The sequence below is a fragment of the Lissotriton vulgaris genome, chromosome 7 (genome assembly GCF_964263255.1).
Source record: "Lissotriton vulgaris chromosome 7, aLisVul1.2, whole genome shotgun sequence".
Classification (NCBI taxonomy): Eukaryota; Metazoa; Chordata; class Amphibia; order Caudata; family Salamandridae; genus Lissotriton; species Lissotriton vulgaris.
The window spans coordinates 1,618,898,370-1,618,915,278 of record NC_141695.1 but is presented as its reverse complement, the minus strand read 5'-3'; the positions used below and the strand labels follow the sequence as shown (position 1 = coordinate 1,618,915,278).

The 16,909-nt window shown below is 42.1% G+C and overlaps 1 protein-coding gene across 3 annotated transcripts in view; it reads right to left on the bottom strand.

Annotated features, from left to right (window-relative positions):
• Positions 1–16,909, bottom strand: part of KCNS1 (potassium voltage-gated channel modifier subfamily S member 1) — a 164,207-nt gene that overhangs the window by 112,451 nt on the left and 34,847 nt on the right. For 2 of the 3 annotated variants that reach the window (XM_086929032.1, XM_086929030.1), the window contains exon 2: positions 12,117–12,171. In XM_086929032.1, the coding sequence (XP_086785158.1) occupies positions 12,117–12,149 (33 nt within the window). In that variant the 5' untranslated portion in view covers positions 12,150–12,171. Of the gene's footprint in view, positions 1–12,116; positions 12,175–16,909 lie in introns of those variants that run through there. The other variant, XM_086929031.1, reaches the window with a different exon arrangement.

Sequence of the window (16,909 nt, the reverse complement as noted above, 5' to 3'; positions counted from 1 at the left end):
TGCCACATGGTGGTGCTGTTTGTCTAATTTAAAGATGAGCATAACAAGAGTTGTTAATTAGTTCAATATATATTAAAAATCCCTTTTGGGGCCTGTGATTGGCTGGACTGTCACACTTGTGGGAGTATGATGGTTAGTGGTCTTGGTACTGCCATTGGCAGTGCTGGTGGGGGCCATGTGTGGTGTAAGCTGCAGTGACCTCCTGACGAGAGCCCTGTCACGTATTTATTTACAAATTATGCACTGCGTACACATGTCCTACTTTTATAAATACCATGCACCCTGCCCTATGAGCCTTAAGGTCTTACCTTGGGAGTGGCTTATAATTATTTTAAAAGAAGGTTTGGGACTTACAAGAGTTTTTTTTAACCAGTTGAAATAACATTGTAAAATTATGCAAAGGCAGCAGAGGCAAGCCTGGGAACATGTTTTACAGTGCTTGTTTAGTAGATGACACAAATAGTGCTGCAACCCACTTGAAGCATTTAATTTACAGGCTCTAGTTACATATAGTACCATTTACTAGAGCATTATAAGTAAATTAAATGAACCAATCATGTGCATAGCAATTTGACCATGTTTAAAATAGGAGCAAAATCACTTTATCACTGGTTAGCAGAAGTAAGGTGAGCACAGTCCTAAATGTCAACAAAAATGGATTAAGCAAAGGAAGGCAAAAATCTGTGGTGACCCTGCAGAAAGGGCCAGGTCTAACAGGTGACCATCCCTACCAGTCAACAAACATAACGCCATTCATTTCATGAATAAAGTCTGTTGTAAAAGGAAGCTACCTTCAGTCCAGAGACTTTACTAGTTGTTTAAAGAGAACACCATGTGCTGCCAAGTAGTTTACTTGTGATTACTAGTGATGGTTGCACTGAATAAAGGAAAGGTGGTCAACACAATTTACCTAAAAAGCCTATTGAAAGACTGCAGCGATGACTGAGATAAAAATAAGGTTTGTTCTCAACTGAAAGAAAGATAACCATATCAATTCCACCTTAAAAATTCATTAAATTTTCCCCTTGGAAATAGGATTAAAATCAAAGTCATATATGATACGAATAAATCATTCTGGAATAATGGGACTGGAGTATATGCAGTGAGACACATGATATTTTGACTGGAAACTTTGGTGGGCAATGGCAAAGATCATCCATAAGGAAGAAAGCTTCCAACTTTTTTAGAACATTGTTCCATTCCTGCCATTTTTCCTTTGCTCCTAAATATCCCTTGTATTTTGTGTTCCATGCTGAGGCTGGTGGTGGGAGGGCTCACTGCAAGGAACCCCTAAACTGTAAATCTAGTGCTCCTTATCGGCAACCTTGGTGCATCCTATTAATAGGTAGATCCTAAACTGAGCTCCTAACCCTGCAGTCGCACGCAGTAAACCTCTCGATCCCCTTTCAATAGTCCTGGCTGGTGGCAGCACTTCTGTAGTTTTGGGTGCAGGAGCTGATGCCTACTGCCCAACTTGTCCATGTAAATGAGGTCCAGCAACTCCTAGGAAATGGGTCTTACTCTTGAGAATATGTTTTTTTAATATGGAATGTTTGCCCACATTATCTGAATCACAGTTACGGGATTGATCGTGGACTCCAGATTCAGTATAGATCATTCCTGGGAGAACTAGTTCAAAACTCTGGACTTCTCTTCCTTTGTCCATAAGTATTCAGCCAACTATTGAATCTTTTCAGGAAATTACCAAGCAATTCAAACAGTTATATTATATGAGCGCCCACACAGTGAAAGACAAGTAGCTCTAGGCTGGTGTGTGGGTGGAAGGGTTTGTGCTACATGGTTCACTGATAGAAGATTGACACCCAAAATATCCCCATAAACAAATATTGAGTTTTAAATATCAATGACAAAAATATCGACATCCCTTATTTATAATGATAAGTATAAAAATATCGGAAAAAAATATTGATGTAAAAAAAAATTATGTGCGGACAATCGATTTTTTTATTTGTATAAAAATTCATGTTAAATATTTTAAATGATAAAAGTAAGTTTAAAAAAATATTTAGATTTAATATACATTTTAACAAATATAAGAAATAAATGTATTTAAAAAATATTTAAACAGACACGTAAAATATAATATATATATATCTATTTACTTTATAATTTTATAAATATATAAAATGTACAAATAAATATATATGTTTACATACACTTATAACATAAAATCTAATAAAAACATTATTTTATAAATTAAAACAGTAAAATATTTATTAGTCTTTAAACTTACATTTTGCACTCCATTGAGTGCAACAGTAGGGAAAGTGTTGGATAGCGGATGAGTAAAAATTACTATTGCCATTCCAGTTAGTGCAACAGTAGCTAAAATGTTGGGTAGCGGACTAGTAAAATTGACTAATCCCACTTCAGTGAGTGCAACAGTAGGGAAAGTGTTTGATAAAGGAGGGGTAAAAATTACTATTCCCACTCCAGTGAGTGCAACAATAGGGAAAGTATTGGATAGCGGAGTGTAACAGTAGGGAGTTGCGGACGGTCGTGGGAGTGCTGCTGGGCGGTGACATGGGGAGGGGGAGGGGCAGGGTGGGGGGTAGTAAACTGTGGATTATGGCCGATTACAGGTAGGTAAACATAAAAATAAATAAAACGAATTTCGTTGCGTGCACTGCATTGCCAAATGAGATGCAGTGTGTGCAGCAAAATTCATTTTATTTATTTTTATGTTTGCTTACTTGTAATCAGCCCTAATCCATAGTTTACTACCCCCCACCCTGCCCCTCCCTCTCCCCACATCACCACTCGGCAGCACTCCCACGACCGTCCGCGACTGACAGTAGGGAAAGTGTTGGATAGCAGAGGGTAAATAATACTATTCCCACTCCAGTGAGTGCAACAATGGGGAAAGTGTTGGAAAACAGAGGGGTAAAAATTACTATTCCCACTCGTTAGTGCAACAATAGGGAAAGTGTTGGATAGCAGAGGGGTAAAAATTAACAAAATATCAGCAACAACACAAAAGATTTTTTTTAAACAAAAAAAATAAAGCATATAAAAATATTAAATATTACAAAAGATAGAAACAGATTATAATGTTAAAAAGATCTAACAAATACCTAGAAAGCTTATTTTTTTAATTAAAATCATTTACAAACAAAAAACTATTTTTAATCAAATTTATTTATAAACAAAAACATTAATTATTACATAAATGTAATCTTTATTTCCTACCCTATAACACCACACAAATCACAACACACATCAATTTTTTTTAAATGCACCTCCATAATTAACATAATTAATTATCAATTAAAGAAATATTATTAATTATAAAACAAATTAAAACAAATAAAAAATGTAATTACTGCCCAAACTTTACCCCATAAAACCAAAACCAACACACAAAATAAAAATAAACTTACCATAAATATTTATCAATTGATGATTTTATATTAATAATCAACTAATTATAAATGAATCGTTCATCTAAAATGAATTACACAATTGCCGTTTTTAAACTTTAATTAATTAATAAGCATTAATTGACAAACAATTAATAATTAGTTATAACAAAATGACTTCCCACCCCATTCCCCTAAAAACACCACCTCCCGCTCCTCACAAAATGATACAATTACCATAATTAATTATCAATTAATAATAATAATTAACAACCAATTAATGATTGATTAAAAATACATTATTTCCCACAAATAACACTATAAAATATAAATGTAATAAATATGAATATATAAAAAATATTAAGACGTTTATTATAATGAAATTACTTCCCACCCTATTCCCCTATAAACCCACAACCCGCTCCTAAATAAATTACATAATTAACATACTTGCCAATTAATTAATTATTATTTAACAACCAATTAATAAATAATAAATCAATTCCCACAATTAACACTATAAATTAAATCAATGTTAAGAAAATATTATTAAATGTATGATAATTAAATGGCTTTCCACCTTATTTCCCTATAAACCCACAACCTGCTCCTAAAAAATAAAACAATTACCATAATTACTCATTAATTAATAATAATAACCTATCAATTAATAATGAATTAATAGTACATTAATTACCACAATTAACACTATAAAATCTAAATTAAATAAATCCTAATACATAAAAAAGAAATTAAATGACTTCCCACCTTATTCCCCTATAAACCCACAACCCGCTCCTAGAAAAATGACACAATTAACATAATTACCAATTAATTAAAAATGTTTTTTAATTTATTATAATTAAATTACTTTTCACCCTATTCCACTATAAACCCACAACCCGCTACAGAACTAAAAAACGCACAATTTAATTAAAATAAAATTAATAACTACTAAAAAATAAGCACATACAAAAATACATAACACTAACTAACACATCGATATTTTAAACTACATTTTTGCAAACGATATTAATAGCTTCGATATTTCTAAAGACTATGGGGCTCATTAGGATTACGGATGGACTTTGTTCGCCACCATCCTGTCGGAATTCGGGACCGCCCGCCATTAGGGTGGGGGTCCCGTGGGGGGTATTAGGATGTGCCCGCCACAGTGGTGGGCACATCCTGCATTTATAGTATTGTGGCGGGCGGTGCTCTCTGCACCGCCCGCCACAATGCTATAAATGCATTTGCATAAACAAAGCGGCAGGCACCGCGCGGTGCCTGCCGCTTGTTTATGCAAATGAAGGGGGTTACCACAGGTAACCCCCGTGTGCAGCCCCCATACTCTCCTTTACTCTGGGGGCCCGCAGGGGGCCCCCAGAGTGAAGACCGCATGCCTTTCCGTGGCGGCATCGCCGCAAATGGACAGGCATCTCCCTAAGCTCATTGTAATATGGCTGGCGGTGTCTAATAGACACCGCCACCATATTAATCTTATTCTGCCCCGGCCGCAAGGCGTCCGGGCAGAAAAGCGGCGGACGGTCTTTCCGTCCGCCGAGGTCCCCCCCGCCATAATAATATGGTGGGGGGAATTCAAATGCGGATGTCGGGCAGATTGCCCCCGCCAGGCTGGCGGTAGCCGCCGCCAGCCTGGCGGGGGCAATCCGCCCAACATCCTAATGGGCCCCTATATTTCTTACCTGCAAGTTGATATTCTTGACCACGATATTCTTGCTGTTGATATTTCTGTATTGCGATATTTCCAACTATTTGTGTATGTCGACATTTAAAACTCGATATTCTGTCTGTGCACCGTGCTACATATAATCAAAAAACCTAGACTGCGACCGCCCGCACTGCCATCTCACACCATACTATTTATGACCTTCCACATGGTATGAGCTGAGGTTTAATTAAACCTGTATAGTCGGGTGTATTTGGTGAAGTTTGAACTTAAGACGAGGAATGAATATTCCTGAATATAGCAGAGATTTGGATAATTTAACTTTACGCATTGCTATTGTCGAATGTCTCAACCAAGATGGGTCATAATCGGGACCACTGGAATTATGTGGTTTTGCTGCTAGAGTGTTTTCCACTTAAATATAGATTTGCCACATTTCCCACACAATTCATCATCTGCTGCTTACTTAAGCTGTAGCTTTTTACACAAAAAAAGATTTTTGTTTCTAGCTCAAATGGATCAAAAGTTTGTAAAACACAGTAACCCATCTTTGTAATCAGTGGAAGGCTCTTTGGAAAGGCTGACTGTTCCCCTTTCTGTTGCTTATTGATGTTTTTGGTATTAAACTGGTACTAATAATGTGAAATCCTTGCCCAGGCAGTGTTAACATGTGTAACAAGCATTTTCAATGCAATAGGTCTTGCATTTGTTGGAGTTGGAGATATTGGCATTGTAAATGGTAATGTTTTTATTTATGTTCTTTTGTTTTCAGTGGAGTAATTAAAGAAAAAAAGTGCACGCTATACCAAATTTTAGGCTTTCATAACAACTGTACATTAATCCTATGGCTATGTTAACATAAAGTAACTGGGCAAAGTACACTCAGCCATTGTAAACGCTACTTAGAGCCCACTTATGGACAACAGAGGTCAATCGAAGGCATGCACTGTATGCAGACAGCCATGGTAGATGAAGCATATAGTTCACGCAGCTGCAACAGAGGAGAAAAACACAAGCATGCTCTGTTTAAAGACAGCTAGGACTATAAGGTTGTAAGCAAGTGGATTTAAGAGCATAAATAGTTGAATGTTGTAATTATAAATCCGTTCACATTTATCTATACAAAGACACAGTCTTTTTTGCACATACATGATTGGCATGAGTGTGTGGGGTGGTGAACGGGAAGGCGGGTAGGAGTGGTGCATGGGAGGGTGAGTTGTTGGTGAATGGGAGGGTGGTTGGGGTTGGATAAGAGGACTTAGCTCTCCCCGTGCCAACAAAACAAGAGTGGAAGAGAAGAAACCAGAAAGGGAATTTAAAGTGTGGTGGTTGGATAGTTTGAAATAGTTGGGGGGGGGGGTACAATACAGTTGGATGGGAGCCAGTATCCTAGAGAATCAGAGAAGCAAACACATCTTTGATAAGCAGATGGTATATTACACACAGGAGCATTGAATACGAGTATTTACATGGAGCTTTTTTTTATCAATGGGGACCTCTAGTACGTAATTTCAAAAGAGAGTACATTTTTAGCAGAATGTAGAGATCAATTAAAGTAATGAAAAACGGCCCTTAAGATGCAAGTAGATCAAGTGACCAGCATTGTGTTATTATCTCACAGCACATTTTAAACTAAAGCATATTCCCAAATGTTACCCTGTTCAAATGTATTGGTTGTTTCAAACTTATATATTTTGGGCATGCGAATATCAGAACCTGAAATGTAGTTATAATGAAGTAGATGCCTTTCATGTATTCCTCAGTATTTAAAAGGATGAGTATATGAGTAAGCCCTTATTGTATGGGGCACTTCTGGGTTTGATGCTAGTATGCATCAATATAATAAGATGGGGCCTGAGTAAGGAGAGGAAGCAGATGGACTACCTGCTTGGTGACTTTTCAAAGCTAAGAGAACTGAATTTAAATCCTTATAACCTGGGACATTATGGAGTTTGAGGTTGTATGCATCATTATAATTAAGGGCTCCTTGGTAGGAAAGGAAGATGGTAAGTTACCCTGACCAGTTAAAGTTTGCTGGTAGAAACCCAGAGCACTCTGGGGACTATAGTCTCTTTGGTCCGCGCAGGATGCTAAATAAACAAATGCCATGCTTTCCGTGGTGTCGGAATGCAATGGGGAAGAGTGTAGTGGCCCTGTCAATATAGGCAATATGGCTGTAATAAGGTATGAATAAGGCAGACATTATTTATAGCTTCTAATCGGGAAATCCCTTACCTTAAGTCCTGGGTCACATTCCTGAGTATTGTGTGAGTCTGTTGATTTGATGTTAATCCGCCATGTTTATAGGTCGTGTCAAACCCTTCTTTGATGTCAATTACAGGAAAACAAAAGGGAAGTCTAAGGGGGTCATTAGGATGACGGGCGGACTCAGTCCGCTCGCCATCCTATCAGGAGTAGGGACCGCCCGCCATAAGGGCGGGGGTCCCGTGGGTGGCATTAGGATGCGGCTGCCACAGTGGCGGCCGCATCCTGCATTCATAACATTGTGAAGGGCGGTGCTCTCTGCACCGCCCGCCACAATGCGGCAGGCACAGCGCGGTGCCTACTGTATTGTATATGCAAATGCAGCGGGGTACCACAGGTACCCCCCGTGTGCACCCCCCACCACTCCTTCACTTTAGGGGCCCGCAGGGGGCCTGCCACGGAAAGGCATCTGTTTCACCCCATCCTAATATGGCTGGCGGTGTCTGATAGACACCGCCACCATATTATTCCTTTTCCGCCCCGGCCGCAAGGCGACCGGGGCGGAAAAGCAGCGGACAGTCTTTCCGTCCGCCGCGGTCCCCCCACCATTCTAATATGGTGGGGGGACTTCGGGAAACGATGTCGGGCAGATCGCCTCCACCAGGCTGGCGGTGGCTACCGCCAGCCTGGCGAAGGCAATCCGCCCGACATCGTAATGGGCCCCATAATCTCTTATGGGGTCGCCATATTGGAATGTATAGGGCTGAGCCGTATTCCTTTAAGATTTATGGTTTAAAACGTTCATAAAGGTGATTAAACTTACGTCAGAATAAAAGTGTTTCATGTAATTAACCCTGCATCCTATACAGGCTCATTGCCAATCCATCTTGATTATCTAATGATGGAGGCAGAAAACCAGAGAAGAAAGAGAAGTGGTACTATAGAATTAAATTGGAAAGGGGAGAAGCGAATTCCATGTTATCATTGTAACGTTATTTTAAATATAATAGTAATTACATTGAGAGAAGTGAAATCCGGGGGGCAATCCTGGGAAGGCAATGATGAGCTGAGGAGTGGCAAATTAGCTGGTCCTATATGGATAATAGAGGGAAGTTGTGGTTATCTTCCCAATAAATATAGTGTAGGGGTGAAGTGGAGTAGATCCGCTCCATATGGTGAGGTGTAGATTATATCGAGTCCCATAAATTAACTAACGGCCTGGTTAAATAAGGTCCGTATTGCTGTGTCCTATGGACATGCCGCGCTTAAAGTATATGACTAATCTGAAACACAGGATAACAAGCCCATTCTCCCTCATAAGAAAGTCCAAAACCAAACCAACATCCTACCAAAAAAATCCCAAGTGATGGTGAATATCGAAAAGTGTAAAAAGCATTAAAAAAAATACAAGCAACGGAGTGGGAGGCACGGCGTGAGAGGCACCACTGACATATCTTTGGCATTAAGATTAGGTGGGAGAAAGGAATGCTATTTTACACATAAGCAGCCATGGCGCTGAAGCTGAACACAGGCAAACAGTAACAGAGCAGGAAAACATGAAAAAAATTGTCTCCCAAAGAACAGTTAAGGAACCATAGTGTAATGAGACAGTCCTTCGTCCCTGCTGTGTGGGAGGGACGGAAAAGAAAAAGGAGGGACAAAGAGGAAGGACTGATCACTAGCAAGGAAGGATTTTTAAAGAACACTCAAACAAACAAATGGAATGCAGGGGGCGGCTTTAAGACCACAAGAGAGCTTACAACAGGTCTTGCATGCTCGACCTTAAAATGACAAATGACAAAATACCGAAGTAACGCTATCACAAAATATGCCACATTATGCTGAATAATTTGCCTTTTCTTACCACAAAATTTAATTAACCCTGCTGCATTATTTGGTCCTTTCCTGCCGCATAATTCCAGAGGCCATGATTATAATTCTGAACAGATTTTTTTTCCCCCTGTCACTGGAGTGGCAGTTGGGAAACACGATCATCATAGATTGACCCTGCCATTTCCTTTCCCTGATTCCTGAAGCTCTGTCCTAGAGTTTCCACCTTTTGGGACTGGAGACAGAGAGTGAGGCTGACGACAAAGGTGGCTGATGTCCCAGCCCTGCACCGCAGTGGGAAAGTTCTTGGCCTCGCAGAGCCCTGTTTTAGCTGCCATTTTTAGGTTTCGCTTGCACAGCGCTTGCCCTGGGCTTGAGAAATCTATTGTTTTTAATATAAACTTAGAAGGGACTTATTCTCATTGGTTCATGTGCTTGCCAAGAACCTTTACTCCATTATATTATCCTGCATTTACCAATACTAGCTTTTATCAGTTTTCCGCAGCCGAAATACTGTTAACTTCCTCTTTGGTGGATCTATATTTTCATAAAGTTTTGCTTTTTACTCTTGCAGCATATTCATATAACAATTTATCACCCAGAGAGATTTAGTGATCTGTATGGAATCACAGTGCGCCAAGACTCGAACTGGGTTCTCCAGCTCTCGAGTCAGCAGCTCTGGTCACTGCACCACATCCTCTCCACTGCTGTGTTATCTGCCAGGGAGCTCTTTCCTACTCTCGGATAATGATTGATGAAAGCAGCTCTTTATTCACTACATAGGCGAAACTGATGCATTACCAGCGCTTGTTTTTTTGTTTGTTTGAGAAGCTCGAAGCTCACATTGTTTAAAAAATATCTTATGAGGTTGTGACCATGCCATCTTTGTAGTTTCACACAGCCCGATCACCATCTTAAAATGTTGTCAAACATTTTTGGCCAAAATTATGCCTGGGCGTAATTTTAATTTCACCAGCGAACTTCCTGATTTTCACATTAGATAATTTTTAGGCCTGGGCGGTGAACTCTGCTCCGCTCGCAGAGTTTCCGCACTCCACGTTATGCGGAGATCGCAGGGTTCCCAAAAATTCCACTTTGCGGAGCGGAGTTTTTTCCTCTCTTGAGTTCACCAACACCAAGTTAGTGAGCGTGAGCAAGGAAATTCAACTTCCTGGCGAGATTTTTCCTCGTTCGCGATCGTCAACATCAAATTGGCGAGCATGAGCGTGGAAAATAAACCTCCGGGCAAGATTTGTCAACGCAGGGCGTCAGATTTCTCATTGCGAGTGGTCGCGTATGCTCGCGACCGCTCGCATCGAGAAACTGCCCGTTCGCGTTTAGAAAGCTGCCGCTCAAGTAAAAATCTACTCGAACGGCAGAAAAGGAAAGCCGGCACTGTGCATGGTGCCGTTCGCGATGATCGCACATGCGGACAAGCATCCAACAGTGTGCAATCACCGCGAACAGCATTTTTCTATCAAATTCCGCAGCTCGTGGAGCTCCACGTAGTGTGGCAGAGTTTTTTTACTACATCGCAAAGTTTTGCGTACCGCAGCTCCTAGAACTCGGCTCTGGGTTAATCATTTTGTGTCATTTTTGGCCAGCGCAAGTCCGATTAGTGCAGTAAATATCTCACAAAAGAGACGTCTTCTGCTTGAACCAGTCTATAGCCAATAACTTGTAGGATTTTTTTATGCAAGGTGCAAGCCTCGTTTAAAAGCTAACCTGAGTTACCAGCAATCCTTTCATTCTGAAAAGGTAACTCTATGTAATGTTCCTGGAATTTTGTGAAGAAAAAAAATTCAATTTTGCACACTCCCAGTCTAAATGCTATATTGTTACTAAACAGCCAGCCTTTTGAAACACTATCACACAGGTCGAACACATCCACTCCCTTACCCCATCCTGTTCCTACTCCAAACTCTACTAAACACACAAGAATTTCAAGAACACAAACCTAACATAACTAATGTAAAAAAATAAAATAATATAAAAACTTTTACTAATTTCCCATGTATCTCTAATCTTGTGATCCGGACTGCATGCTACTCGCCACAAAGTGCTACACCACTTCATAAGGGGTAGTAAGTGCTATGCAAATAGCATTTACAACGACAATACTATGATGTACGCAAGTCCCAAGGGGGCCGAAAGGGGGGCGTTTACAGCAAAAAAATTATCATGAATAAATATGGAGCAAGATTCTCGAGAGGTGGTATGAAGACCACAAGATAACTTTATTCTTCTACCCTACCAGGCTCAATCCAAACTAATAAAACGCGATCACAGTTTTTTCACCCTATAAAAATATCATTTTTGTCTTTTAATTTTCGACTTGTTTGGGACGAGGACTTAATTCACCAGAGAAGCCGCATTTTCGTACTCGTTTTTCCCTCCAGAAGCAGAGAGGTTAACAAAGGCACAACGAGTTAGGAGTAAACAGAATCCTGGAAAAAACACGGGGCTGGCGAAGCGGCGGTATCTGAACGGATCGATGGATGGTCCATTAGCGTGCACGGAAATACATCAGCGCGTCGGCTTCCTGGATTCCCTTTCATCCTCGCGCCTCGCGGTGAACGAGGCGCGGCTATTTTCAGAACGCGTAGATTCCACCGACGGGCCGCTGGTGGATTTAGGGAATGTCTTTTCTTTTCTCGATCCGTGTTCCTCGACATGAATCAAAGTCACACACTCTGAGCATGAGTGCGGGTGTCCAAAGGTATGAAAATTTAAAATCGTTCAACAAACAACATTTTTGGAAGAATAGGTTATTTTGTTCCATTTTTTTTTTTTGCAACGGTAAGTGACTTTATAGCAGCAAAAACGAGTCTTCATAATTTCCTTAACACAGATTTATGCTACAACGTTTGTGTAGTGCTTTGTATCTCACATTTGAATTTTTGAAGCACTGTATATGAAAAGCTATCACCCCTGACAACTTATTCTAGCCATTTCACCAACCTCAGCCGAATGTAGGCTGAGGTGGTCATAACAGGATTTACATGCCTTACCTGCAGGTCACAGCAGATGTCAGGAGCGAGCATTTAACTCATTGAGCTGTCATTCCTGCAAAAAAAAGTATCAAAATTAAATGTCAGAAAGTAGCTCACCTGTACACATATTAGATTTGAAATAAACTGATTCTAATATCTTTTTGCAACAAATATGTAAGAGCTTTTTGACGTATTTAACCTCTTCGATGCGTCGGACGGCCCTCCGATGTCACAGTGGGCATGTGCAGAGGACGGTCGGGGGTCGTCCGACCTTAGGGTGACCAACCGTCCGTAAATTTCACGGACAGTCCGTAATTTCGGCCGTCTGTCCGTTGTCCGTGAAGGAATCTCTAACGGACGCCATTTGTCCGTCATTTTAACAGGGCACCGGTTGCTCCACCCTAAAGCCGGCACAGCTTGCACCCACCTCTTTTCTTCACTCCGATGCTGCACCAAAGCTCCTCCGATGCCCCGCAGCATTGGAGAGGCACAGCGGGATGGCTACCCTCACACCTCCAGCCTTTGATGACCTGTTAAGAGGTGCTTCGAAGGTGACTGAGAGGGAGGGGCTGCTGGTTCAGGAGCAGTGACATCTATTCACATGCAAACAGCCCTGAATGTGTCATGTCTCTGCTATTTAGAGGGGGGCTCACACGTTCCATTTCTACCCAGGTCCCCAAACATCCGAGACTCGGCCAGATTACACCCCTGATTACACAGAGGCAGCACGTGGTTCTCTTCACAGAGCTTAATTACTGTCACTAAATTGTAAGCAAACCTCGGTTCTTCAAACATGCAGTCTATAATGTAAGAAAATAAAGAAATGGCACAATCGCACCCACACTGATTAACAAAGTATGGAGGACAATCAGTTCAATCAGTTCTCTTAGATTGTCTCCTGTAAGTACTGTACATCACAGTGGGGGATGGCATTTTGGACAGAGAGCCTGTCTTCTCGTTGTCTTGTGCAGGAGAGGAGCCCAAGATGATACTAGAAAACTGCATGCCCACCCCTGTGTTCCCTCTCCTGTGATGGCTCCTGCCCTCCCCTCAGTGAGGGCACCTGTCCCCTCATGTGGTGGCTCCAGTCCACCCCACGCCTGGGATGGCTCCTGTCCCCCCATGTTGTGGCTCCAGTCCACCCCCACCTGTGGTGGCTCTTGTCCCCCCCTGTGGTGGATCCTGTCTCCTCCCTGGGTGGCTTCCGTCCCAGTCCTGGAACGGCCCCTGCAACGAGGGTGAAGTTCTTGATGGGCCTCTTCTCAAAAGGGCTCAGCTCAAAATTAATATGGAAAGGTCGGCGAGTAAGTAAGTGAAGGGATGGGTGAATGGCTGGATGAATTAGTGAAAGGGTGAATGGATGAATGAAAGATTGAATACATGGGTAATGAGAGAGGATGGATGGATTGATGAGTGAGGGGAGGGATGGAGAGAAAATGTAAATAGCTGGATGTATGGGTGGAAGGGTAGCTGGATGATGGATGAGGGGAAAGATAGATGAGGGGAAGGATGATGGATGAGGAGAAGGATGGATGGATGGATGGATGGACTTGATGGATGGACGGGAAGGATGGGTGGATCACTAGATGAATGGATGGATGGATGAGGGGAAGGATAAATGAATGGGTGAGGGGAAGGATGGATGATGGATGAAAGGAAGGATGGATGAGGGGAAGGATGGATGGGTGAGGGGAAGGATGGATGGATGAGGGGATGGATGGATGAGGGGAAGGATGGATGGGTGAGGGGATGGATGGATGGATGAGGGGATGGGTGAGGGGATGGATGGATGGATGGATGAGGGGATGGATGGATGAGGGGATGGATAGAGGGGAAGGATGGATGGGTGGGTGAAAGGATGGATGGATGGATGATGAGGGGAAGGATGGATGATGAGGGGAAGGATGGGTGGATGGATAATGAGGGGATGGATGGATGGATGATGAGGGGGTGGGTGAAAGGATGGATGATGAGGGGAAGGGTGGATGGATGGATGATGAGGGGGTGCGTGAAAGGATGGATGGATGGATGGATGATTAGGGAATGGATGGATGATGAGGGGGTGGGTAAAAGGATGGATGGATGATGAGGGGAAGGATGGATGGATGATGAGTGGGTGGGTAGAAGGATGGATGGATGGATGATGAGGGAAAAGGATGGATGAATGATGAGGGAAAAGGATAGATGGATGATGAGGGGAAGGACGGATGGATGGATGGATGGATGGATGATGGGTGGGTGAAAGGATGGATGGATGGAGAGTCGGTGGGTGAAAGGATGGATAAATGATGAGTGGGTGGGTGAAAGGATGGATGGATGAGTGGGTGGGTGAAAGGATGGATGGATGAATGAGTGGGTGGGTGGATAGTGGGTGGGTGAAAGGATGGATCAGTGGATTGGATGGTGGGTGAAAGGATGGATGAGTGGGTGGGTGGATGGTGGGTGGGTGGATGGTTGGGTGGATGATGGGTGGGTAGGTGGATGAGTGAAATGATGGATGGATTGATGGATTGATAAGTGCAAGGGTGGATGAATGGACGTATGAGTGAAAGGGTGGATGTAAGGATGGATGAGTGAGTGAAAGGGAGGGTAGATGGACAAAAGAATGAATAGATGTGTGAAGGAGTGAAATGATAGATGGATGAGTGATAGGATCAATGGATGGATTCATGAGTGGATGAGTAGATGGATGGATGGATGGGTGGATGGATGGATGGATGGAAGGAAGGATGGCTAAGTGAAAGGGTCGATGGAGAGAGAAAGGGAGGATGGATGGATGACTAAAATAGTGGATGGGTGGAAGGATTAGTAAGTGAAAGGATGGCTGGATTGGTGAAAGGGTAAATGGCTGAATGGATGAGTGAATGGATGGATGGGATAAAGAGTGGATGGATAAGTGTACAGATGGATAGGGTGAAATGGTGAATGGATGGATGGATGGATGGATAATGGAGATGATGCATCTGTGCCGTTTTTGCGACGGAGCTGCGGCGCATAATTACTGGCGCATCCCTGCCGATATGCAGGGATGCGCCAGTAATTGTAAATCTGCCCCCAAGGATTTAAGTGGTTGTGGGAAAGGTGATGGTGTGACAATGTATTATAAGTGATAAAGTACCCCATACCGTTCAGGATAAGGCGATTGCAAGTCATTGAGGAGTTCCATAACTTTATAGAGGAACTCTGCCTTCGGCCTCGTTCCTCTATATGGTTATGAAACGTTTCAGTGACTTGCTATATGCTTATCCTGAATGGTCGGGGGGACTTTATCCCTTATAATACATGGTCACACCATCACCTTTCCCACAACCACTTAAATCCTTGGTGCGCAGCTCTTTCTTATGAATAAAAGAGCTTGTTTGCAAACATAAAAAGTGAAAGCAGGGGTATTTTATCCCATATAGAGCACTTGGAGCCCGATTTAGAATGAGGTGGTTAGATTTATTCTAACTTTTTGGGGAGTAATATGCGGGATTCAGATTTTCAATTCTGACCGCCATGTTTTTTTCCTAGTATTTGAGCTAGAGAATTTGCCTGCTTCCAGCAGGTTAAATATCTGGGCAAAAAAACAAATGTGGGGGCATATTTACAAGCCCCTAATGCGACCTGAACTTCACTTTTTCTGATACTGCACTGGCGTTGCACCATTCCCCATATTTATAAGATGGTGCTAAGCCACTTAACTTACCGTAGCTTAAAACCACCTTTTAAATATGCCCCTTTCCACTGCAGTCTGCTGTGGCAAAGGGGCGGTCAATGGGTGTTGCAGTGGGCGTCCCACCGATATACCCATTGCTTTTTGATGCTGCCCTGAATTACAAGGCTGAGGTAGCGCCAAAAACTAAGGCCAGGTAAAACCTAGTTGTAGAATGGCGATACAGTGATAGCTAATTCATTTCTCTCAGTTTTCTGCTCTTTCTATGTGTGCTGCATTCCGCAGCACACATAGAAAGAACAAATCACCATTATTGATTGTTTATGTGCAGGAAGGTGTCCCTTCCTGCACAAAAACAATTGCCCCTGCAGCGCAAGCAGCCTTGCAACATGGCTCAAGGGTTACTGCGCTGGTGCTAGGCAGCTTTTTTAGCGCTAGCGCTAAGGGAAACGCAGGGGTGCGCCATATTTTTGTAAATATGGAGCATCCCTGTATTTTAAAAATGTCGGAGCATGACGTTGCCAAATTTGACGTAAAAACATGCTCCAGCATTTTCTTGTAAATATCCCTGTGGTGTTCCTGATAAACGTATAATTTCAATGGGTATGGTAAATCCTGTACCACACAGGAATTATCAGAGCACATGTTTTAGATTCGGAAGTGCTTCAGACTTACCCACAAGAGGCAATGTAGCACAATGGGGGTGCCCTTGATTCATACAATGTGACCAAGCGGAAAAACCATGGTCACAATTCAGGCATACAGTTTCCAAAATAGACAAGATAACGAAAATAAAAATGCTCCCTGCTCCACAGGGAGGAGTGCACATAAAGTTCAGCCAGAAATAACAAAATGTGAAGGCGGAAAGCATCTGCTCAGAGATATAGTTTTATGATATTTCTATAGCCGGTCCACTGGATTTATGCAACATTGGAAGACTTAATTATGAGGTAGGTCGGACTAAACTATGCAGCAATTAAAAACAAAATATGTGCAAAATATGCAACACTATTTCTATTAAACAGAGCCCTGCAGTATAGCTCAATTCAATATCTGTATGTGCCTTAATAGGTACATTCCAGCTCAAGACATGAGATCCTAAAAAGCAATGCTTTGTGTTTGGTTCTTATAGAGATTAGGAACCCTGCTGGAATAC